Here is a 27,525-nt window from a genome sequence, read left to right as displayed (position 1 = left end):
AAATGTGTGTGGATGTAATCAAGATGAGAAAAAAGGAGAGATAGGTAGTATGTTTGAGGAAAGGAACCTGGATTGTTTGGCTCTGAGTGAAACAAAGCTCAAGGGTAAAGGGGAAGAGTGGTTTGGGAATGTCTTGGGAGTAAAGTCAGGGGTTAGTGAGAGGATAAGAGCAAGGGAAGGAGTAGCATTACTCCTGAAACAGGAGTGGTGGGAGTATGTGATAGAGTGTAAGAAAGTAAACTCTAGATTGATATGGGAAAAACTGAAAGTGGATGGAGAGAGATGGGTGATTATTGGTGCATATGCACCTGGGCATGAGAAGAAAGCTCATGAGAGGCAAGTGTTTTGGGAGCAGCTGAGTGAGTGTGTTAGTAGTTTCAATGCACAAGACCAGGTTATAGTGATGGGTGATTTGAATGCAAAGGTGAGTAACGTGACAGTTGAGGGAATAACTGGTGGACATGGGATGTTCAGTGTTGTAAATGGAAATGGTGAAGAGCTTGTAGATTTATGTGCTGAAAAAGGACTGGTGATTGGGAATACCTGGTTTAAAAAGAGAGATATACATAAGTATACGTATGTAAGTAGGAGAGATGGCCAGAGAGCGTTATTGGATTACGTGTTAATTGATAGGCGCGCGAAAGAGAGACTTTTGGATGTTAATGTGCTGAGAGGTGCAACTGGAGGGATGTCTGATCATTATCTTGTGGAGGCAAAGGTGAAGATTTGTAGAGGTTTTCAAAAAAGAAGAGAGAATATTAGGGTGAAGAGAGTGGTGAGAGTGAGTGAGCTTGGGAAGGAGACTTGTGTGAGAAAGTACCAGGAGAGACTGAGTACAGAATGGAAAAAGGTGAGAACAAAGGATGTAAGGGGAGTGGGGCAGGAATGGGATGTATTTAGGGAAGCAGTGATGGCTTGCGAAAAAGATGCTTATGGCATGAGAAGCGTAGGAGGTGGGCAGATTAGAAAGGGTAGTGAATGGAGGGATGAAGAAGTAAGATTATTAGTGAAAGAGAAGACAGAGCCATTTGGACGATTTTTGCAGGGAAATAATGCAAATGAAAGGGAGATGTATAAAAGAAAGAGGCAGGAGGTCAAGAGAAAGGTGCAAGAGGTGAAAAAGAGGGCAAATGAGAGTTGGGTTGAGAGATTATCATTAAATTTTAGGGAGAATAAAAAGATGTTTTGGAAGGAGGTAAATAAAGTGTGTAAGACAAGGGAACAAATGGGAACTTCAGTGAAGGGGGCTAATGGGGAGGTGATAACAAGTAGTGGTGATGTGAGACGGAGATGGAGTGAGTATTTTGAAGGTTTCTTAAATGTGTTTGATGATAGAGTGGCAGATATAGGGTGTTTTGGTCGAGGTGGTTTGCAAAGTGAGAGGGTTAGGGAAAATGATTTAGTAAACAGAGAAGAGATAGTAAAAGCTTTGCGGAAGATGAAAGCCAGCAAGGCAGCGGGTTTGGATGGTATTGCAGTGGAATTTATTAAAAAAAAGGGGGTGACTATATTGATGACTGGTTGGTAAGGTTATTTAATGTATGTATGACTCATGATGAGGTGCCTGAAGACTGGCGGAATGCTTGCATAGTACCATTGTACAAAGGCAAAGGGCATAAAAGTGAGTGCTCAAATTACAGAGGTATAAGTTTGTTGAGTATTCCTGGGAAATTATATGGTAGGGTATTGATTGAGAGGGTAAAGGCATGTACAGAGCATCAGATTGGGGAAGAGCAGTGTGGTTTCACAAGTGGTAGAGGATGTGTGGATCAGGTGTTTGCTTTGAAGAATGTATGTGAGAAATACTTAGAAAAGCAAATGGATTTGTATGTAGCATTTATGGATCTGGAGAAGGCATATGATAGAGTTGATAGAGATACTCTGTGGAAGGTATTAAGAATATATGGTGTGGGAGGCAAGTTGTTAGAAGCAGTGAAAAGTTTTTATCAAGGACATAAGGCATGTGTACGTGTAAGAAGAGAGGAAAGTGATTGGCTTTGGTGAATGTAGGTTTGTGGCAGGGGTGTATGATGTCTCCATGGTTGTTTAATTTGTTTATGGATGGGGTTGTTAGGGAGATGAATGCAAGAGTTTTTGAAAGAGGGGCAAGTATTCAGTCTGTTGTGGATGAGAGAGCTTGGAAAGTGAGGCAGTTGTTGTTTGCTGATGATACAGCGCTGGTGGCTGATTCGTGTGAGAAACTGCAGAAGCTGGTGACTGAGTTTGGTAAAGTGTGTGAAAGAAGAAAGCTGAGAGTAAATGTGAATAAGAGCAAGGTTATTAGGTACAGTAGGGTTGAGGGTCAAGTCAATTGGGAGGTAAGTTTGAATGGAGAAAAACTGGAGGAAGTGAAGTGTTTTAGATATCAGGGAGTGGATTTGGCAGCAAATGGAACCATGGAAGCGGAAGTGAATCATATGGTGGGGAAGGGGGCGAAAGTTCTGGAAGCGTTGAAGAATGTGTGGAAGTTGAGAACATTATCTCGGAAAGCAAAAATGGGTGTGTTTGAAGGAATAGTGGTTCCAACAATGTCATATGGTTGCGAGGCATGGGCTATGGATAGAGTTGTGCGCAGGAGGGTGGATGTGCTGGAAATGAGATGTTTGAGGACAGTATGTGGTGTGAGGTGGTTTGATCGAGTAAGTAATAACAGGGTAAGAGAGATGTGTGGTAATAAAAAGAATGTGGTTGAGAGAGCAGAAGAGGGTGTTTTGAAATGGTTTGGTCACATGGAGAGAATGAGTGAGGAAAGACTGACCAAGAGGATATATGTGTCAGAGGTGGAGGGAATGAGGAGAAGGGGGAGACCAAACTGGAGGTGGAAAGATGGAGTGAAAAAGATTTTGAGTGATCGAAGCCTGAACATGCAGGAGGGTGAAAGGCATGCAAGGAATAGAGTGAATTGGAACGATGTGGTATACCGGGGTCAACGTGCTGTCAATTGATTGAACCAGGGCATGTGAAGCATCTGGGGTAAACCATGGAATGTTCTGTGGGGCCTGGATGTGGAAAGGGAGCTGTGGTTTCAGGTGCATTATTACATGACAGCTAGAGACTGAGCGTGAACGAATGTGGCCTTTCTTGTCTTTTCCTAGCGCTACCTCGCACACATGAGGGGGGAGGGGGTTGTTATTTCATGTGTGGTGGGGTGGCGATGGGAATGAATAAGGGCAGACAGTAGGAATTATGTACATGCGTATATATGTATATGTCTGTGTGTGTATATATATGTATATGTTGAGATGTATAGGTATGTATATTTGCGTGTGTGGACGTGTATGTATATACATGAGTATGTGGGTGGGTTGGGCCATTCTTTGGTCTGTTTCCTTGCGCTACCTCGCTAATGCCGGAGACAGTGACAAAGCAAAATATTATAAATAAATAAAATATATGTATGTGAGTAGGAGAGATGGTCAAAGGGCATTATTAACTGATAGGCATGCAAAAGAGAGACTTGTGGATGTTAATGTTCTCAGTGGGACAGCTGGAGGGATGTCTGAACACTATCTTCTGAGGGCTAAAGTGAAGATTTGTAAAGGTTTCCACAAAAGAAGAGAGAATGTTGGGGAGAAGAGAGTGGTGAGAGTAAGTGAGCTTAGAAAGATGTGGGTGAGGAAGTACCAGGAGATACTGATTATAGAACGGCAAAAGGTGCGAGCAAATGATGTAATGGGAAAGGGGTAGGAATGAGATGTATTTAGGGAAGCAGTGATGGCTTACGCAAAAGTTGCATGGAGCATGAGAAAGGTGGGAGGAGGGCAGATTGGAAAGGGTTGTGAGTGCTGGGATGAAAAGTAAGGTTGTTAGTGAAAGAGAAGAGAGAGGCATCTGGATGATTCTTGCAGGGAATTAATGCAAATGACTGAGAGATGTATAAAAGAAAGTGGCAAGAGGCAAAAAAGAGGGCAAATGAGAGTCAGAGTGAGAGAGTATCATTAAAAGGACCAAAAAGGACTAAAAAAGCTACAGTCATTCACACTTAGTCTCTAGCTGTCATGTGTAATGCACCGAAACCACAGTTCCCTATCCACATCCGGGCCCCACAAACCTTTCCATGATTTACCCCAGATGCTTCACATGCCCTGGTTCAGAACATTACAGCACATCAACCCAGTGTACCACATCATACCAATTCACTCTATTCCTTGCACGCCTCTGACCCTCACCCTCCTGTATGTACACACACACACACATATACATACCTATACATTTCAACGTATACATACATATACATAAACAGATATATACTTATATACACATGCACATATTCATACATGATGCCTTCATCCATTCCTGTTACCACCCCGCCACACATGAAATGGCACTCCCCTCCCCCTGTGCGTGCACGGGGTAGCACTAGGAAAAGATAACAAAGGCCACATTTGTTCACACTCAGTCTCTAGCTATTATGTGTAATGCACTGAAACCATAGCTCCCTTACCACATCCAGGCACCACAAAAGTTTCCATGGTTTACCCCAGCCGCCTCACAAGCCCTGATTAAATCTAATGACAGCACGTCGACCCCGGTATACCACACCGTTCCAATTCACTCTATTCCTTGCATGCTTTTCACCCTCCTGTATGTTCAGGTCCCAATCGCTCAAAATTTATTCACTCCATCCTTCCACCACCAATTTGGTCTCCTACTTCTCCTCATTCTCCACCTCTGACACACATATCCTCTTTGTCAATCTTTCCTCACTCATTCTCTCCATGTGACCAAACCATTTCAATACACCCTCTTCTGGTCTCTCAACCACACTCTTTTTATTACCAAACATCTCTCTTACCCTTTCATTACTTACTTGATCAAACCCCCTCACACCACATATTATCCTCAAACATTTCATTTCCAAAACATCAACCCTCCTCTGTACAACCTTATCTATAGCCCATGCCTCACAACCATATAACATTGTTGGAACCACTGTTCCTTCAAACACATCCATTTTTGCTCTCCGAGATAACGTTCTCTCCTTCCACACACACTTCAACACTCCTAGAGCCTTCGCCCCATCCCGCACCCTATGACTCACTTCTGCTTCCATGGTTCCATCTGCTGCTAAATCCACTCCCAGATATCTAAAACACTTCACTTCCTCTTGTTTTTCTCCATTCAAGTGTACCTCCCAATCAACTTGTCCCTTAACCCTACTGAACCTAATATTCTTGCTCTTATTTGCAGTTACTCTCAGCTTTCTTCTTTCACACACTTTATCAAACTCAGTCACAAACTTCTGCAGTTTCTCACCCAAATCAGCCACCAGCCCTGTATCATAAGCAAACAACAACTGACTCACTTCCTAAGCCCTCTCATCCACAACAGACTGCATACTTGCCCCTCTCTCAAAAACTCTTGCATTCACCTCCCTAACAACCCCATCCATAAACAAATTAAACAACCATGGAAACATCATGCACCCCTGCCACAAACTGACATTCAGTGGGAACCAAACGCTGTCCTCTCTTCCTACTCTTACAAATGCCTTACATCTTCAATGAAACCTTTTCACTGCTTCTAGCAACTTACTTCCCAAACCATATACTCTTAATAGCTTCCGCAGAACATCTCTATCAACTCTATCACATGCCTTCTTTAGGTCCATAAATGCTACATACAAATCCATCTGTTTTTCTATGTATTTCTCACATACATTCTTCAAAGCAAACACCTGATCTAAACATCCTCTACCACTTCTGAAACCACACTGCTCTCCCCTAATCTGAAGCTCTGTACATGCCTTGACTCTCTCAATCAATACCCTCCCATATAATTTCCCAAGAAGTCTTAACAAACTTATACCTTTGTAATTTGAACACTCACCTTTATCACCTTTGCCTTTGTACAATGGCACTATGCATGCATTCCACCAATCCTCAGGCACCTCACCACATACCGTACATACACTGAGTATCCTCATCAAACAGTCAACATCACAGTCACCCCCTTTTTAATAAATTCCACCGCAATACCATCCAAACCTGCCGCCTTGCCGGCTTTCATCTTCTGCAAAGCTTTCACCACCTATTCTCTGTTTACCAAATCATTCTCCCTGACCCCCTCACTTCGCACACCACCTTGACCAAAACACCCCATATCCACCACTCTATTATCAAACACATTCAAGAAACCTTCAAAATACTCACTCCATCTCCTCAATGCACTGCTAGTTGTTATCACCTCCCCATTAGCACCCATCACTGATGTTCCCATTTGTTCTCTTGTCTTATGCAATTTAATTACCTCCTTCCAAAACATCATTTTATTCTCCCTGAAATTTAATGATAATCACTCACCCTAACTCTCATTTGCCCTCTTTTTCACCTCCTGTCTCTTCATTTTATACATTTCCCAATCATTTACACTTTTTCCCTGCAAAAATCATACAGGTGCCTCTCTCTCTTCACTTTCACTAACAATCTTACTTCTTCATTCCACCACTTACTACCCTTTCTAATCTGCCCACCTCCTATCTTTCTCATGCCACAGGCATCTTTTGCACAAACCATCATTGCTCCCCTAAATATATCCCATTCCTCCCCCGCTCCCCTTGCATCATTTGCTCTCACCTTTTTCCATTCTGCACTTAATCTCTCCTGGTACTTCCTCACACATGTCTCCTTTCCAAGCTCACCTACTCTCACCACTTCTTCACTCCAACAATCTCTCTTCTTTTCTGAAAACCTCTACAAATCTTCACCTTCGCCTCCACAAGATGATGATCAGACATCCCTCCAGTTGCCCGTCAGCACATTAACATCCAAACGTCTCTCTTTTGTGCGCCTATCAATTAACATGTAATCCAATAACACTCTCTGGCCAACTCTCCTACTTACATACATATACTTATGGATATCTCTCTTTTTAAACCAGTTATTCCCAATCACCAGTCCTTTTTCAGCACACAAATCTACAAGCTCTTCACCATTTCCATCTACAACACTGAACGCCATTTCCAGCTACAACACTGAATGCCCCATTTACACCAATTATACCCTCAACTGCCGCATTACTCACCTTTGCATTCAAATCACCCATCACTATAACCCAGTCTCATGCATCAAAGCTGCTAACACACTCACTCAGCTGCTCAAAAAACACTTGCCTTTCATGATCTTTCTTCTCATGACCAGGTGCATAAGCACCAATAATCACCCATCTCTCTCCATCCACTTTCAGTTTTACCCATAACAATCTAGAGTTTACTTTCTTACTCTCTACCACATACTCCCACAACTCATGCTTCAGGAGTAGTGCTACTCCTTCCTTTGCTCCTGTCCTTTCGCCAACCCCTGACTTTATATATATGAAGTTCAGAAGACTGATAAATCTCCTTCCAGTTATCTTTTCTTTATTGATAGCTTGATTTCAGGCTAAATCTACATTTCATTCCCACTTAAACCCTTTCATATACCCATAACATTCACATCTTTTTTTCTTTTTTTCCTTTATATTCCTTTCATTCAATCTTTCCCTCCTTCACTGCAGAAGCAACCCTTAATGTTTCCTATGAATCTTAATATACATCATAACTTAACTACTTATCACAGTTTCTATAGTTCTCATTCCGACTGGATGATTCTGCTGTTACCTTCCAGTTATCTATTCTTTACTGATAGCTTGATTTCAGGCTAAATCTACATTTCATTCCCACTTAAACCCTTTCCTATACCTATAACATTCTCATCTTTTTTCTTTTTTTTCCTGTATATTCCTTTCATACAATCTTTCCCTTATTCACTGCAGAAACAACCCTTAATCTTTCCTATGAATCTTAATATACATCATAACTTAACTACTTATCACAGTTTCTATAGTTCTCATTCCAAATGGATAATGCTGATGTTACCTGGACTGCTGTGGATGGTGGGGCCGCTTTAATAGGTCTTCCTAAATCATCAAACATATTTCGCACTTTACCCCAGGCGGTGCCAGCAACTAACACTGCTCCTTTTCTTAATGTGCCTCTTTGCACTATACATGTAGCAACCTGTTTTAAAGATAGGAAACTGTATTATCATTTTTACAGAACTTTCTAATCATTTCTCTGCAAAAACTTCACACTGTGTGGATCTAGTGTTAATATCATTATCCAAAACCAAAAATCAACTCAAAAGAGTCAAGTTTGATTCTAGATCAAGCAAGAGTGCCTGGGTTTCATTCATCATGGTAGGAAAATTTGTTTATTATTTCATGACATCATTACAAATCAACATTAATACTGTAATGGCATATAACAATGAATAAGTGTTAGAAGTTGCTAAAGGATCTATGTAACAGGAAGTGATGGTCAGCAAGAATGGCAGTGAAGAAGTTGAGGTTAAGCTAGGAGTCATGCAGTGGAGACACAATGGAGATCCACTGACACGTGTTTCTTTATGTCAAGAATCTAAGTACAAACTGTGCACCACGCTTCTATACTTTTTTCATCCAATTCTAAAGTAAAGAGGTAGATTCTTAGTTCTGCTAGGCCAAGATGGCTGAAAAATAAGAAGGAAAAATGGATGACATGTTCCATAGTCCAAATTTGGAGAACAGACATCGGCTTCCACAGGGAAATGGTTAGCATTGGTGAGTATGGTGCCACACACAGGCCCAATTAGGTTCAAATCCTGAGCAAGGCAGTCAATTTAAAGCCAATCCAGCAGTTCATCCTCCCATTGCAGAAGGTTGATATATGGGTATTTAGCTTAAGCAGAAGTATATTTTCTTTCTATCTTTCATACTTGTTAACCATTTAACACATTGGCGAGGTGCTGTGAGGAATAGATGAAAAAAAGGCCTCATATGCTCACATCCATTCTCCAGCATTCGAGTGTAATGCATCAAAACCATAGCCACCCTATCCATAATCAAGCACCATTTAACCTTTCTGCAGTTTCTCCTGGCTGCTTCATATGACCTGGTTCAGCCTATTTACAGTATGTCATCCCCTGTATACCACATTGATCCATTTCACTCTATCCTCAGCACAACTTTCACTCCCTGCATGTTCAAGCCCCAAACTTTCAAAATCATTTTCATTGTATCCTTCTACCTCTAATTTGGTTTCCCCTTTCCCCTTGTTCCCTCCACTTCTGATACATAAATCCTTTTTGTCAACCTTTCCCCACATTTTCTCTCCATACATCCATTTCAGCACACTCTCTTCAGTTCTAATCATTCTCTTCAAACTACTACACATCTATCTTACTCTATCATTAATTACTCCATCAGTTCTCCTCACACCACATAATATCCTGAAACATTTAATTTCCAACACATTTATCCTCTTCCATACATTCTCATCTACAGCCCATACTTTAAGTCCAGATAACATCATCAGGACTATGATACCTTCAAGAACACACACATTTTTGCCTCCAGAGAAAAACCTCTCCACACATTCTTCAATGCTCCCAGAACCTTCACCCCCTCACCCACCTTATGACTTCTCTCTGCTGCCATGTCCACTCACAGGTTTCTAAAACACTTCACTTCCTCCAAGTTTTTTCAGTTTAAACTTACACCCCCAACCATCCTGTCTATCTAAAATGCTAAACCTAGTAACCATGCTTTTATTCTCATTTACTTTAAATTTTCTCATTTCACACATCTCCAAACTAGACACTAACTTATGCAGTTTCTCACTTGAATCTGCCACTGGTGCTGTGTCATCAGCAACCAAATGACTCACTTATAAAGCACCCTCACCCCTGTAGACTGCATACCTGTCTTTGTCTCCAAAGTCCTAGCATTTACCTCACTCACCACCATAACCGTAAACAAATTAAACAACCATGGTGATACCACACACCCTTGATGCAGACCCATCTTCACCTGGAACCATTAACTCTCCTTTCTACACACTAATACACATGCCTTACTTTCTTAACAGAAGCTCTTCACTGTTTTTTATAGAGTTCCTTCCATACCACAGTTTCACTACTACACTTTCCACAAAGCATCTCCATCAACCCTATCATGTGCTTTCCCCAGATAATAAAATATGCTTCTTTGAGTATTTCTCACACACTTTCCTCAAAACAAACACCTGTCGAACACATCTTTCACCACTCCTGAAACCATATCATTCCTCCACAGTCTGATGTAATGTGCATACCACAACCCTCTCTTCCATACAACAGACCAGGTACACTCGATCACTTTTGTCCCCAATACCTATATATAAAGGCACTATACATGCATTCTACCAATCCTCAGGCACCTCACCCCTGACTAATGCATACTATATGTACTGTTGTCTATGCCCCTTTTTTTACTAAATCAATGAAATAAAAAGTCACTATACATAAGATTGCAAGCATTCCGCTAATCCTCAGGCACCTCACCATGAATCATACATACATCAAATAACCTTACCAACAAGTCAACAATACAGTCACCCCCTTTTTTAATAAATTCCACTGTAATACCATCCAAACCTGCTGCCTTGCCGGCTTTCATCTTCCGCAAAACTTTTACTACCTCTTCTCTGTTCACCAAATTATTTTCCCTAACCCTCGCACTTTGCACACCACCTCGACCAAAACACCCTATATCTGCCACTCTATCATCAAACACATTCAACAAACCTTCAAAATGCTGGGCGAAAATTCTGGGTGAAAATTCTGGGAGCCTTGAAGAATGTTTGGAAGTCAAGAACATTATCTCGGAAAGCAAAAATGGGTATGTTTGAAGGAATAGTGGTTCCAACAATGTTGTATGGTTGCGAGGCGTGAGCTATGGATAGAGTTGTGCGCAGAAGAGTGGATGTTCTGGAAATGAGATGTTTGAGGACAATATGTGGTGTGAGGTGGTTTGATCGAGTAAGTAATGTAAGGGTAAGAGAGATGTGTGGAAATAAAAAGAGTGTGGTTGAGAGAGCAGAAGAGGGTGTTTTGAAATGATTTGGAAACATGGAGAGAATGAGTGAGGAAAGATTGACCAAGAGGATATATGTGTCAGAGGTGGAGGGAACAAGGAACGTGTGTGGATGTGTATGTACATACATGTGTATGTGGGCGGGTTGGGCCATTCTTTCGTATGTTTCCTTGCGCTACCTCGCTAACGCGGGAGACAGCGACAAAGCAAAATAAATGTATAAATAAATAACATAAGATTATCATTTCTGAGGTGTTAAAATCTACTTATCATTATGGTGGACCCGCATTCTGTCATGAGAATGGAACAGAGAATTACTGCTATAGGATGTTTCTTTAAGTAAACATTTTTAGAAACAAAGGAAATGTATTGTACTGCATAAATACAATCACAAAAACAAAACTAGAACTTGACAAAATAATCTTTCATTAGTGAACACTTGTTTTGTTATACAAAACATATTGATAAAGTTCTTGGTAATCTGAATCTTAAATCTGATATTTTGGTTCCCCCTGACAATATTGTTTTTATATGCCAAACTTGTGAACATGTGAGTGGAAGTGGATATGGTCTCATTTCATTCCTACAGTCAAGTATATGCTTACCAATATACAAATGGTATGTATTACTGAGTACATATACTTATCAGTGAAAATAATGGGTTTGGGGGGTATGATACATTACATATCTACGTGATACGACAATAAGATGGATCTGTGGTAGTAGTAAGGAGTAAATGTGAGTCAAATTACACTTGAGATATATGAAACAATCATGATTTTTTTTCTGCTGAGAGTTGGGGGCCATCTTATGCATGAGATCAGACTATAGATGAGTGTACATGATACACTGAAAATCCTAACAAACCAACTGTCAACATGAAACTCATAACAAACCAGTTGTCAACATGAAAATCCTAACACTCGTCAACAGAGTCACCAAACTTCTTTGTTATATGAAATTTAACTGCAGTACCATCCATTCTACCTGTCTTACCTCATTTCATTTTATACAAGGCTTCCAACAACTCTTCTCTCTTCACCAAACCACTTGCCAAGACTCTCTCACTTTCATACCTCCATCAACCAGCAAGGCTTCCACCAACACTTTTCTCTTCACCAATCCACTTGCCAAGACTCTCACTTTGCATACCTCTCTGAACCAATCACCCTCCATCTACCACTCTGTCATCAAAAAACATTTAACAATCCTTCAGAGAACTCACTACATCCCCACTTCACCTGTTACTACTTCCTTATATGCACTTCCAACAATGTTCCCATGTTATCTTCTTTCTCTCAGACTATCAATTTCCCTCCAAAATATCTTATTCTACCTAAAGTTTGCTGATATTCACTTACCTCAACTCGAATATGCCCTCTTATATATACACATATATACATACATTTATTTTTTATTTATCTATTTCACTTATTTTCCTTTGTCACTGTCTCCCGTATCAGCGAGGTAGCGCAAGGAAACAGACTAAAGAATGGCCCAACCCACCCACATACACATGTATATACATACATGTCCACACATGCAAATATACATACCTATACATCTCAATGTACAAATATATATATATACACAGACATATACATATATACACATGTAGATAATTCATACTGTCTGCCTTTATTTATTCCCATCGCCACTTCGCCACACGTGGAATAACAACCCCCTCCCCCCTCATGTGTGTGAGGTAGCGCAAGGAAAAGACAACAAAGGCCCCATTCGTTCACACTCAGTCTCTAGCTGTCATATAATAATGCACCGAAACCACAGCTCCCTTTCCACATCCAGGCCCCACACAACTTTCCATGGTTTACCCCAGACGCTTCACATGCCCTGGTTCAATCCATTGACAGAACATCGACCCCAGTATACCACATCGTTCCAATTCACTCTATTCCTTGCACGCCTTTCACCCTCCCGCATGTTCAGGCCCCGATCACTCAAAATCTTTTTCACTCCATCTTTCCACCTCCAATTTGGTCTCCCACTTCTCCTCGTTCCCTCCGCCTCTGACATATATATCCTCTTGGTCAATCTTTCCTCACTCATCCTCTCCATGTGACCAAACCATTTCAAAACACCCTCTTCTGCTCTCTCAACCACACTCTTTTTATTTCCACACATCTCTCTTACCCTTACATTACTTACTCGATCAAACAACCTTACACCACATATTGTCCTCAAACATCTCATTTCCAGCACATCCACCCTCCTGTGCACAACTCTATCCATAGCCCACACCTCACAGCCATACAACATTGTTGGAACCGCTATTCCTTCAAACATACCCATTTTTGCTTTCCGAGATAATGTTCTCGACTTCCACACATTCTTCAAGGCTCCCAGAATTTTCGCACCCTCCCCCACCCTATGATTCATTTCCGCTTCCATGGTTCCATCCGCTGCCAGATCCACTCCCAGATATCTAAAACACTTTACTTCCTCCAGTTTTTCTCCATTCAAACTTACCTCCCAATTGACTTGACCCTCAACCCTACTGTACCTAATAACCTTGTTCTTATTCACATTTCCTCTTAACGTTCTTCTTTCACACACTTTACCAAACTCAGTCACCAGCTTCTGCAGTTTCTCACATGAATCAGCCACCAGTGCTGTATCATCAGCGAACAACAACTGACTCACTTCCCAAGCTCTCTCATCCCCAACAGACTTCATACTTGCCCCTCTTTCCAAAACTCTTGCATTCACCTCCCTAAGAACACCATCCATAAACAAATTAAACAACCATGGAGACATCACACACCCCTGCCACAAACCTACATTCACTGAGAACCAATCACTTTCCTCTCTTCCTACACGTACACATGCCTTACATCCTCGATAAAAACTTTTCACTGCTTGTAACAACTTGCCTCCCACACCATATATTCTTAGTACCTTCCACAGAGCATCTCTATCAACTCTATCATAAGCCTTCTCCAGATCCATAAATGCTACATACAAATCCATTTGCTTTTCTAAGTATTTCTCACATACATTCTTCAAAGCAAACACCTGATCCACACATCCTCTACCACTTCTGAAACCACACTGCTCTTCCCCAATCTGATGCTCTGTACATGCCTTCACCCTCTCAATTAATACCCTCCCATATAATTTACCAGGAATACTCAACAAACTTATGCCTCTGAAATGAGGTTGATGAAATTCAATTTGAGCAAATGTACAGCAATAAGGATGGGACAAAGCGAAAAATGGCCTCAAAATGATTACTATCTGGTAAACAATAAGAAACACTCTTCAGAATTCTCTCCTTAAAAAGGACTTGGGAGTTGACATCATCCCTAACCTGTCACCAAAGTCCCATATTTGGGGAATAGTTAAGGAGATAAACTGTCTCCTGGCAAATATCAGAACAGCTTTCAAGATATGGGTAAATAAATACTTAGCAAACTATTTATGTCCTATACAAGGCTAAAACTAGAATATGCTTCTCAGTTAGGTCACCACACCTAAAGAAGCATAAAGAGATCTTAGAGAATGTCCAAAGGAGAACAACAAAGATGGTACTAGACTTAGACAGCTAAGATACATGGAAAGGCTGAAGGCTCTAAATTTACCCACTTTCAAAGGGAGATGAGTAGGGGGTGACCTGATCACAACCTTTAAGTTTTTAAAAGAGATAGAAGTGAACAGTGGACAGTTCTTCAAGAGATGTAGGGAGAGAACAATCAGTGGACATATCATGAAATTACACAAGAAACTTATAAATAAGGATGCAAAGAAATACTTTTATGGTACAAGTGTGGTGGAAGAAAAGAACAGGTTGACAAAGGACATAGTTAATGCAGACAGCATACATAGATTTCAGAGGAAGTATGATAGCAGTGTTCAATAGAAAGGAGACCCCTCCAACTACGGAAAAAACAGGAAATTACAAAAGGATGAGCAATCACCCTACACAATGAACTCCTCAAATAGAAAAATACAACCTGTATTTGTGAGTACTAATTATTCATAATCCTTCTCAGTATGGTTTAAATAAATACAGTTTCAACTTTTATATAAAGAAAAGTTAAAACTTGAAAATGGAATACTGGGTCTAGGTGAGGGAAAGCCATCTTTGCTTAAAGAATCTTGCATTAAATGATTTTTCTACGAATGTATCTCCTGTCTATAGCAAGGAAGGTGTATACAAAGTTGTTTATCTCTTGTTTGTAGCAAGGTAAGTGTATAAAAATTTGTTTAAGCTAAAACATTCTAACAACAAACTTGTTCAAGAGTCTTATGATACACCTTCCAGTTACCTTTTAAAATTTCTGAATAAGTATATCATATAAGTTAGAGCAATACACTGACCTTTCCTCTGCCTAGTTCAAGTTTTGATTCTAATGTAACAGCCTCCACCAATCCAAGGGGGTCAGCTCTTAGGTTAAGTAGCTCTGCCTGGGTAACTATGGCCTCTATGAGCATATCAAGATTTTGGCCTTTGAGAGCTGACACAGGCACTGCTTGTATCTCTCCTCCATATTCCTCCAACTGCAACCCATTCTGGAGCAACATTTGTTGTGTCTGTGGCTGGAAATCAAGTAAATGTTACCAGTAAAATATCAAAAATTTCAGATTCATGTCCTTAAACTCTTTTCAACAGTTTCAGTGATAAATACAATTTTACAGATATAAGAAAAGTGTTACTACTTACAATATCAGCTTCAGGCTTGTCGATCTTGTTGATGGCTATAACAATAGGCACTGAAAGGAAAATAAGAGACCTCTATTAATTACGTAAACTATTATAACTATAGGATAGGGAATATCAAAGAAAACTCATGATATTGTGCAATTTATGACATATTGAGAAATTCTTCAGAAACTAGATAGGTTGAGCTATGAATAGATAAACTCAAACCTCCTCCAGAATTTACCTTGGAACTTACTTTACATGGTTACTACAAAACACATTACAGAGGCCTTCACAAACCTTTACAATGAGTGAAACTTGATCAGTTAAAGATATACAGTACATATTACATAAAAAAATCTCCACCATACTGCAGATACTTGCCAACAGATAGTAACAATTTACTTTAACTACAATTTTCTTGGCTGGTACCAAAACATTTCCTTAATATAAAGCAAAACCAGAAGGTGAGATAAATGGCAGTATGTCTTCTAATCTCAGCCCGACTGCACAATATAAAGTTTCTCAGTACAGAACCTCAAAACAGATTCTCTGAATTTGATGGTACGCTGGAAATACTTTTGTTAAAAAGAGAGTTTTCATAGAAGGAAGAAAACACTCACTGGACCTTATGTTCTCATATTAGGCCATAAAACCTTTTGTTAACCAAGACATTCAATATAATCTAACAATACATCACAGATCATTTTATCAAAACAATTCAATTCAACTGAAGCCATGAGAACAATTTATCAGTTCAATAATTTTTCTTTCATCATAATAATTTGTCGCTGTCTCCCGCATTAGTGAGGTAGTGCAAGGAAACAGATGAAAGAATGGCCAAACCCACCCACATACACATGTATATACATACATGTCCACACATGCACATATACATACCTATACATTTCAACGTATACATATACATACATACACAGACATATACATATATACACATGCACATAATTCATGCTTATTCCTTTATTCATTCCCGTCGCCACCCCGCCACACATGAAATGACACCCCCTCCCCCCTGCATGCACACGAGATAGCGCTAGGAAAAGACAACAAAGAACACATTTGTTCACACTCAGTCTCTAGCTGTCATGTATAATGCACCGAAACCATAGCTCCCTTTCCACATCCAGGCCCCACAAAACTTTCCATGATTTACCCCAGACGCTTCACATGCCCTGGTTCAATCCATTGACAGCATGTTGACCCCGGTATACCATATACTTCCAATTCACTATATTCCTTGCAAGCCTGCAGGTTCAGGCCCCGATCGCTCAAAATCTTTTTCACTCAATCTTTCCACCTCCAATTTGGTCTCCCACTCCTCCTCGTTCCCTCCACCTCTGACACATATATCCTCTTGGTCAATCTTTCCTCACTCATTCTCTCCATGTGACCAAACCATTTCAATACACCCTCTTCTGCTCTCTCAACCACACTCTTTTTATTACCACACATCTCTCTTACCCTTTCATTACTTACTTGACCAAACCACCTCACACCGCATAATGTCCTCAAACATCGCATTTCCAGCATATCCATCCTCCTCTGAACAACCCTATCTAAAGCCCATGCCTCACAACCATATAACATTGTTGGAACAACTATTCCTTCAAACACCCATTTTTGCTTTCGAAGATAATGCTCTCACCTTCCACACATTCTTCAACGCTCCCAGAACCTTCACCCCATCCCCCACCCTGTGACTCACTTCTGCTTCCATGGTTCCTTCTGCTGCCAAATCCACTACCAGATATCTAAAACATTTCACTTCCTCCAGTTTTTCTCTATTCAAACTTACCTCCCAAATGACTTGTTCCTCAACCTTACTGTATCTAATAACCTTGCTCTTATTCACATTTACTCTCAGCTTTCTTCTTTCACACACTTTACCAAACTCAGTCACCAGCTTCTGCTGTTTCTCACCCGAATCAATAATATGTCATAAAAAAAGATTCAAAACAGGCTACATTTTACAGAGCATCTGACTTGTCAAGACAATCTAATTCAATTTCAGCACATATGATCTATCAAAACAATTAAAATTTCAGTACTTGTCCAGAAATACTTCATTGATATGCACAACACAGTCTATGGAAAGAACAGACTTCTGGTAAAACCAAAGGTGGTCAGGACCTAGTTCTAAAAGGACCGAATTCCTGGAACACAATGAATTATGAGGACCATGACCATGAAAGTCAATCCTTTTCCCAGTTAGGACTGGAAAAGGGGTCCAATGGTCTATTTTCAATCAATTCCAGACAGTCCAATGTTCTTCAGTCGTTTTCATTTTCCTTTGTTTGTCTGTTTTCAGTTTTTCACAATAACAAACTTACTTCAAGTATAACAAACTCAACTAAATACATTAACCTTTCATACAGAGTCTTTCTGAATGATTTTGTTATGTGATTAAAGATTATTTGGAGAAAGATGATATCTCGTTTCAGAGAAAGGTGATATCTTGATTTATCGAAAAGGCTCAGAAAGAGACTCGTACTGAAATTAAACGTTTCAATGCTTGAAGGTGAAGGAGAATCTAGTGTTGTCAGTGCTTCAACCTCAAGAGAGGCAACTAAACTTCTAGCAGGGAAACTGAATCCAGTAACCCTTGGCTGTACCTGGAAAAATATTTTGAATACATGGGCCAAAAAGGTGAGTAGAACCTGGAATACAAGTGACCTTTTGTGTTTCCTGAACAAGAAATTACTCTCTACAAGCAACAAGAGCCAAAACAACCCCAAATGAGGTGTCTCCAGATGCCACTCTCACATCCACAACCAGTTCAACTGGTGCATCAAGGACAGGGTGGCGATCTAGAAAAGGAAGAAGTGGCCACGTGACTGTTTGGAGCGCCTTGGTGACAACGAGTAGAGGACCATGGTTCAGCTGACTATACAGGAAACCAAGACTGGACTGTCTTTAGTCACCAAAGCTCTTTTTGAAGAGAAGGCCATTAAATCTACTTGACACTCTTTCAACTTTGTCTATCATCAAAGCTCTTTTTGAAGAGAAGGCCAGTAAATCTACTTAACACTCTTTCAACTTTGTCTAAGTCTTTATGTCAATCACTTTTGATGAAATGTAACAAATTTGTATTTCTTTTTAATTACTCATTTTCTTTGTGGACAACATGTTGCTACTCAATGTCATCGACTCTGATTCGTGGAGGGGCTTTATCAACACCTATGATCCTGGTCAACATGTAATGTCTAAGCAGATGTTTACCAGGTGTATCAAAGACAAGTATGTTTTGGCTATTCAACCCTCGCAAGCATTGAGATTCAGGGTCACATTGATCATACTGATATGAGCATTTGTGAGTGCATGTTCTAGTTATTGAAGTTAAATACATGTTTCGATTGTTAAATAAACATAAATCAGAAAACATTGGTATAATTTATCATATTTTTAACTTTTTAAGATTCAACTAGAATAGGCAGCTGCTGAGGGACGTCCTCAACTCTGTACAGTGGGTCTTTACTATGGCAGACATTTGGGCATGTAACTACAGGTATGCTTAAATTTTAATCATATCACTTTTATTTATTTTCATTTATTTATTTATTTATTTTCCTTTGTCGCTGTCTCCCGCGTTAGCGAGGTAGCGCAAGGAAACATACGAAAAAATGGCCCAACCCACTCACATACACATGTATATACATACACGTCCACACACGCAAATATACATACCTATACATCTTTTTTTTTTTTTTTTTTTTTTTTTTTTTTAAATTTTCCAAAAGAAGGAACAGAGAAGGGGGCCATATGAGGATATTCCCTCAAAGGCCCAGTCCTCTGTTCTTAACGCTACCTCGCTAATGCGGGAAATGGCGAATAGTATGAAAAAAAAAAAAAAAAAAAAAAAACATCTCAACGTATACATATATATACACACACAGACATATACATATACACACATGTACACAATTCATACTGTCTGCCTTTATTCATTCCCATCGCCACCTCGCCACACATGAAATAACAACCCCCTCCCCCCAAATGTGTGCGAGGTAGCACTAGGAAAAGACAACAAAGGCCACATTCGTTCACACTCAGTCTCTAGCTGTCATGTAATAATGCACTGAAACCACAGCTCCCTTTCCACATCCAGGCCCCACAGAACTTTCCATGGTTTACCCCAGACGCTTCACATGCCCTGGTTCAATCCATTGAAAGCATGTCGACCCCGGTATACCACATCGTTCCAATTCACTCTATTCCTTGCACGCCCTTCACCCTCTTGCATGTTCAGGCCCCGATCACACAAAATCTTTTTCACTCCATCTTTCCACCTCCAATTTGGTCTCCCACTTCTCCTCATTCCCTCCACCTCTGACACATATATCCTCTTGGTCAATCTTTCCTCACTCATTCTCTCCATGTGACCAAACCATTTCAAAACACCCTCTTCTGCTCTCGCAACCACACTCATTTTATTACCACACATCTCTCTTACCCTTGCATTACTTACTCGATCAAACCACCTCACACCACATATTGTCCTCAATCATCTCATTTCCAGCAAATCCACCCTCCAATGCACAACTCTATCCATAGCCCATGCCTCGCAACCATACAACATTGTTGGAGCCACTATTCCTTCAAACATACCCATTTTTGCTTTCCGAGATAATGTTCTCGACTTCCACACATTCTTCAAGGCTCCCAGAATTTTCACCCCCTCCCCCACCCTATGATTCACTTCCGCTTTTATGGTTCCATCCACTGGCAGATCCACTCCCAGATATCTAAAACTCTTCACTTCCTCCAGTTTTTCTCCATTCAAACTTACCTCCCGATTGACTTGACCCTCAACCCTATTGTACCTAATAACCTTGCTCTCATTCACATTTACTCTCAACTTTCTTCTTTCACACATTTTACCAAACTCAGTCATCAGCTTCTGCAGTTTCTCACATGAATCAGCCACCAGCGCTGTATCATCAGCGAACAACAACTGACTCACTTCCCAAGCTCTCTCATCCACAACAGACTGCATACTTGCCCCTCTTTCCAAAACTCTTGCATTCACCTCCCTAACAACCCCATCCATAAACAAATTAAACAACCATGGAGACATCACACAGCCCTGCCACAAACCTACATTCACTGAGAACCAATCACTTTCCTCTCTTCCTACACGTACACATACCTTACATCCTCGATAAAAACTTTCACTGCTTCTAACAACTTGCCTCCCACACCATATATTCTTAGTACCTTCCACAGAGCATCTCTGTCAACTCTATCATATGCCTTCTCCAGATCCATAAATGCTACATACAAATCCATTTGCTTTTCTAAGTATTTTTCACATACATTCTTCAAAGCAAACACCTGATCCACACATCCTCTACCACTTCTGAAACCACACTGCTCTTCCCCAATCTGATGCTCTGTACATGCCTTCATCCTTTCAATCAATACCCTCCCATATAATTTAGATATCTGGGAGTGGATCTGGCAGCGGATGGAACCATGGAGACGGAGGTGAATCATAGGGTGGGGGAGGGGGTGAAAGTTCTGGGAGCGTTAAAGAATGTGTGGAAGTCGAGAACATCTCGGAAAGCAAAAACGGATATGTTTGAAGGAATAGTGGTTCCAACAATGTTATATGGTTGCCAGGCATGGGCTATGGTTAGAGTTGTATGGAGGAGGGTGGAAGTGCTGGAAATGAGATGTTTGAGGACAATATGTGGTGTGAGATGGTTTGATCAAGTAAGTAATAATAGGGTAACAGAGATGTGTGGTAATAAAAAGAGTGTGGTTGAGAGAGCAGAAGAGGGTGTTTTGAAATGGTTTGGTCACATGGAGAGAATGAGTGAGGAAAGACTGACCAAGAGGATATATGTGTCAGAGGTAGAGGGAACAAGGAGAAGTGGGAGACCAAATTGAAGGTGGAAAGATGGAGTGAAAAAGATTTTGAGTGATCGGGGCCTGAACATGCAGGAGGGTGAAAGGCATGCAAGGAATAGAGTGAATTGGAACGATGTGGTATACCTGAGTCGACGTGCTGTCAATGGATTGAACCAGGGCATGTGAAGCATCTGGGTAAACCATGGAAAGTTCTGTGGGGCCTGGATGTGGAAAGGGAGCTGTGGTTTTGGTGCATCATTACATGACAGCTAGCGCCTGAATGTGAACAAATGTGGCCTTTGTTGTCCTTTCCTAGCGCTACCTCGCGCACATGAGGGGGGAGGGGGTTGTTATTTCATGTGTGGCGGGGTGGCAATGGGAATGAATAAAGGCAGACAGTATGAATTATGTACATGTGTATATATGTATATGTCTGTGTGTGTATATATATGTATACTTTGAGATGTATAGGTATGTGTGTGTGGACGTGTATGTATATACATGTGTATGTGGGTGGGTTGGGCCATTTCTTTCATCTGTTTCGTTGCGCTACCTCGCTAACGTGGGAGACAGGACTAAGCAAAATAAAATAAATAAATACATTTCATTTGAATCAATTCAAAGTATTCCATAATCCATTTATTTTCAGGTTATTCATGGGGATGATGGTACACTGGATTGACCAGGAAACCCTACTCAGTCAGAAGTCAGTCTTAGTGTCCAGACGACTCAGTGGACAACATACTTTTGACATCCTTGCGAAGGAGATGGACAAGGTCCACTTCTGCTTCACAATTGAGTCAAAGGTCTGCAGAACTACTACTGACAATGGCACCAACTTCATCAAGGCATTTGAGTAAGCAGATTTTTTCTTAACTTTCATTAACTGCATTCCTTTACTTTTCTAATGATTTACATTTCTCATTTTTTCTATAATAATGAATAAAAAAGTATGTTAATTGTGTTTCATTGCACAGAGTCTTTGGAAAATGGATGAGGAGCTGCCTAAAGAGATCCAGGAATCTGACATTGGTACTGGAAGATAAACAGGGATTATTGATTATTTCGTCATTTCTTTCACTTATTACAAGTCATGTGCAGTATTTCATTTTCACTCAAATATACAAATCAATTAATTATTTTCAGCTGGTTCCACGGAAGATTCCGAATACATCCAGCCAAAGCACAGAAGGTGAGCTGCCCACATCATGAGCCTAGTTGCCACCTCCAATGCTGGCAAGGCCTTGAAGGACTCACCATCCTACAGGAAGATGTACCAAACCACTTTTAGTAAAGCTACACAGCTATGGAACTAGCAAGCAAGAAGTTCACAAGCCTCGGATACCATCAAGGCCAAGATAGGGATGCTGCTGACTGTCCCAACCATTATAAGATGGAAGTCTGTCTATGACAAGGTGTCTTGTCTGGTCAACATCTTCCAAGACGGAGAAGCTTCATGGACTACACTAGGCGTGCAACACCCTTCGGGTATCTTTGTTCTTGTCTAGTTATTTTTCACTTTTCTTTTTTATTTCATTTTACTTTTCTTTTAGAAAAGGTATAAATGTATAAACTTAAACATATAAAATATGATTTAAAAACTAAAAAATCAAAGTATAGGACTAAGATATACACTGTTTTTCTTTCAGATGATATTTGCTTCTTCAAAGAGTATCTTGAGGTGATGCAATTGGTCTGTAAGGCATTAGACATCATGCAAGGGAGGACATGGGAGCACTTCTGCCTACCTTGGCCATCTCTCACAATGTTGAAGGAGCTGAAGGAAAACACCAAAGTCAACATGTGTCAGCCACTGGTAGTTGCTGTCTGCAATGGCATCAAAAGCAGGTTTGGTCTCCTTTTTAAGGACATGGACTTCCTTCAGGCAGCTGCACTACACCCTAAGTTCAAATAGGGCTGGGTGAGACTGTTGGAAGACAACCTCATGTATGATGTCAAGGAGATCACAGCCAAGGTGAAGAAACAGATGGCAATCATGGTGAAGATTCCAACGGACTCAGGCAAGGAACCTGGTAGCAATGAAAGTGAGAATGACCAGGATAAGGACTTCTTTGGAGCTCTTTATAAGGCCAGAGTGAAAAGCAAAGAAACTGGGACTAAGTTAGTGGAACATTTATCTGCAGAAGGCCTGTGAAACCCTTCATCATCAACAAATACTCATCCCCAGCCTGGCAATGAAGGACTTGTTCATAAAGTTCAACACACCTATTCCTTCCAGTGCTGCTGCAAAGTGGCTCTTCTCTCTGGGGAAAGACGTCCCCAAGCCCAAAAGATCAGGGCTCAGTGACAGTCATTTTGAAAGGCTGGTTTTCTTGAGGGGAATGAAGTAATATTGTAGTTATTCGTATCAAATATTACTAATTACTATTTGTATAACTTGTACCGGTATTTTCAATTGGTAGTTTGGGTTTCATTTCAAATAAATATTTTTCACTTATGTGAAAGGACAGAGGACTGAGTCAATGTTAGTTCCTTTCTTTGGGAAGGACTGTGTCTGGGACCATCAATCCATCTAGAGTCAAGGATCATGAATGGTGACTGTCAGTCCTTTTTGAGGACTGGGTGCCCACCTCTGAGAAAAACATAGGTGAATTGCAATTTGATCACAGTTAAATGTGATTTTCTAATTAATGTTTCTCATTTTGAAATCCAAATTTCATCAAATTATTAATAGCAATGCCTCAAAGCATAAACATATAAAGTAATAGAAAATGGATAGGATTTCTATCTATAAATCTAACCATCAATCTATGCATAACTGTTATATAATACCATTTCACAAGTACCTTCAACTTAAGCACTATTTGTTCACAATGTCTGTTTGGTGGTCTTCACATTTCTTTAAGCTCAAATGGAGCACTCTTATCAGGTCTATGTGCCCAAGATTGATCAAGATTCTTTAGCAACCTACCTTATCTACAACCTATGAAAAATTCCATGATCTCTGCTCCATTCTATCTCATTAGTGTTAAGAATGATGCATTTGTGAGAAAAACATTCTGATACTTTGTATTTGGTTCTTCCATATTTCCTCTTCTTTGATAACTCTTTCTCTGATCATCTACACTTTCACAAATCTTGTTCATACTTGCTTACTTTTGAGGTAAGTAGTAGTTGGTAGCCAGAAAACAACCAGGGAGGTATATATATTTACCAATACTACCCATCTGGGTTTTGAGAGGGTTAGTGATAATCTGTATAGTGAGCCAGCACTTTAGTGGTTGTCAAGTTGCATCCAGGTACTTGTCATTTCTTTCTGTTTCACTAACATGTGGACTACTGGCATTTTGTCTACAAGTATACAATCTCTCCTTGTGATTTGTAATACATGACAACACTTAACTCACACAGCTTATTCTTTGTAACTCTAAATTTTCCTGTGGTAAGCACTATGTGCTAGCCCTGCCCTTTGGTAAAATTGTGGGAGCAGTAGATAGAAGTAGTAGGTAAGGATAATTAGGCAGGAGCATTAGGTAGAAGAAGAGCTCCAACTGGAAAAGGCATCAGAGATATATACAGTTTGCTTCTGATAAACTTATGGAATCATTTTGGATTATCATCTCTTTTCAGTCTTATGAATTATGCTCCAGCCATGGAGTGAAGTCTACATTAAGGCCAGGCCTTATCAAATCATAAAGAGGGTTTATATGAGGGAGAAAGATAAAATGAAGAAGAGTATTAGAAATTTTGGAGGAAGTGGAAAGTATTAAAAATTTTGGAAGAAGTGGAAAGTCTCTTTTAAAAAAAGGCCAGGTCATAGTTGTCAGGAAAGATATGAGGGGGTAAAGAACTTCAGAGCTTCAAGGAGTAAGGAAAGAAACAGTTAGCAGAATAGCCTATCCTTGTGCTGCTAATGGCTATACAGTATCTTGCCAAGCATTAAATGGTCTAGCTAATAGTTAGGGTTCCCTAGCAGCCAACTTATGGGAGCAAAAACCCAGGTAATACCTACAGATGAGGGAAAGTCAACTGACACTATGGCATTGGGCTAGTGGGTCAAGTTACAAGGTTAGTCTGTGTGACTTAATAAACTGGACTGCTTTATTCTCAGCTCTGCAAACTAAGGAAGATGATATAGATTTCTTTTTCTATTGGAGGCTCCAGTCAAGGACAGAAATCCACATCAGGGCAGGACATTAACAGAAACATAAAAAGGGAAAAAAAAGGGACAGGGAAAAATATTTACAAATTCCGGAGGATGTGAAAAACCTGTCTTTTAAAATGTGGTAGGTCATAGTTATTGGAAAAGACATGAGAATGTAGAGTTCCAAAGCTCCAAGGTGTAGGGATAGAAACAGTTATCAAAATGGGTCACCCTTGAGTCGCTAACGACAACACAGTAATCATGTGATGCAACAGTTTGCTGAGTATCGCGTAGTCTACTTAGTGGTGGGGGTAAAGCAAGCAGCCATCTCTCTGAAACAAAAACCAAAGTAATACCTACTGAAGAGGGACAGTGACCCAACATGGCAAGGGGCAAGCAGCTCAGGTTTTGATGTCAGCCTGGAAGAGTTTGTAAGTTGGAATGCTTTCGACTCAACTCTGTCAAGTAATGATGCAGAGCTAGAACCACCTCATATGAGAAAGCAGTACTCCGTACAAGGACGAATCAATCCTTTGTACAAATAGAGCAACTGCTCACAAGAGAAGAAATTTTTACATCTAAACAGGACTCCCAGTTTCTTAGAGGCAGACTTAGCTATATCTGTAATATGGGGTTTCCATGAAAGAGTGGATGTTACAGCAATACCAAATATGTTCAATAAGTCAAGAGGTGATATTACAGAACCACCTAAGGAGAGACACGAGATATGAGATTTCCAAAGAGAAATGGGTAAATATTGGGTCTTGAAGGAATTAAACTTAACAAGATATCGTTCACCTCCTTGAGATGTCCTGTCCAGGTCAGAGTTTACTGAGGAAGCTGTGTCAAGACGAGATGCAGATCAAGTGAGAGAATAAGGAGCAGAACTGGAGGATGGGGATGAATACAGTGCTGAGTCATCAGTATATAAGTGCACTTGGTTATTTGTGAAAGAGAGGAAACTGCTAATAAAAAGGAGAAAAATTGTAGGGGACAGGACAGAACCTTGAGATACACCACTGTTGATGGAGAAAGAGGAGAAAGCTGATCCATCAACAACCACAGAGATAGACTGGCCGAAGAGGAAACTAGATATGATGGAGCAAGGTGAGGGAGGGAAACCAAAACAGAGGAGCTTAGAGATGAGACCGAGATGCCACACCCTGTCAAAAGCTTTGGATATGTTGGGGCAAGATTCAAGGAGTCTAAGGACATGGGAGCTGAGGAGGGATTCAAAGACCTTGGAAATGGTAGATGTCAAAGCATTAGGAAAATTGTCAGAGGAGTCAGAATGGTCATCCTTCTTAGGGATGGGATCTATGAACACCAAGAAGATGGAAAAGTCTTGGTTTTTAAACAGAAAGGGAACAGATGAGCAAGCACTGGTGCAAGTTCAAAGACATGCTCTTTTGGTACACATGCATGGATGCTATCAGGACCATAATGGACACAACATTAATAAGAGAAGCATCATACGGTAAAGGAAACTTAGAGTCATCCAAGGTGGTGTTAGAAGAAAAAGAGGAACCAAAGAGAGTTGCTCTGTCTATGGGAGAGATAGCTCATCCGAACCGAAAAGTGAAGAAAAGGTAGAGCAACAAAAGTTGTTAGACATACCCTCAGCTAAAGACCAGAAAGACCTATCAGTGGGTAATGAGAAGAGCTTATCATACTTACTTTGAATATCACATTTACTTTGAATAAAGGAATGCTTTGCCTCACAGATAACATACTTGCAATGATTACGGGCAGTGATAAAAGCTGAATGGGAGTCAGAGGAAGGAGCATTTTCGAAGCCTGACATACCTGATCCCTTGCTTGAATGGCTTCAGAACAGGAAATGTTGAACTATGGATTGGAAGAAGAGGTTGTCTTAGAGAAAGAGGGGATAAATGTTTCCATTCCTGCAAGAACAATTTTTGCTATGTGTTTGGCAGAGACAGAAACATCACCACATAAGAAACAGTAATTTACTCAAGGAAAGTCAAAAAAGAATTTACATATAAGTTATTCCAGTCAG

The 27,525-nt window shown here is 40.3% G+C and overlaps 1 protein-coding gene across 1 annotated transcript in view; it reads right to left on the bottom strand.

The window, feature by feature from the left end:
- The window catches only part of mIF2 (mitochondrial translation initiation factor 2), a 266,646-nt gene that overhangs the window by 61,628 nt on the left and 177,493 nt on the right, over positions 1 to 27,525 (bottom strand). Inside the window, exons 9-11 of the mRNA XM_071688841.1 lie at positions 15,551 to 15,600; positions 15,208 to 15,426; positions 7,856 to 7,996 (exon numbers count right to left, since the gene is read on the bottom strand). Of these exons, the coding sequence (XP_071544942.1) occupies positions 7,856 to 7,996; positions 15,208 to 15,426; positions 15,551 to 15,600 (410 nt within the window). The remainder of the gene's footprint in view (positions 1 to 7,855; positions 7,997 to 15,207; positions 15,427 to 15,550; positions 15,601 to 27,525) is intronic.

This window comes from Panulirus ornatus, chromosome 46 (assembly GCF_036320965.1).
Source record: "Panulirus ornatus isolate Po-2019 chromosome 46, ASM3632096v1, whole genome shotgun sequence".
Classification (NCBI taxonomy): domain Eukaryota; kingdom Metazoa; phylum Arthropoda; class Malacostraca; order Decapoda; family Palinuridae; genus Panulirus; species Panulirus ornatus.
The sequence above is the reverse complement of the archived record's forward strand: the minus strand, read 5'-3'. Positions and strand labels throughout refer to the sequence as shown.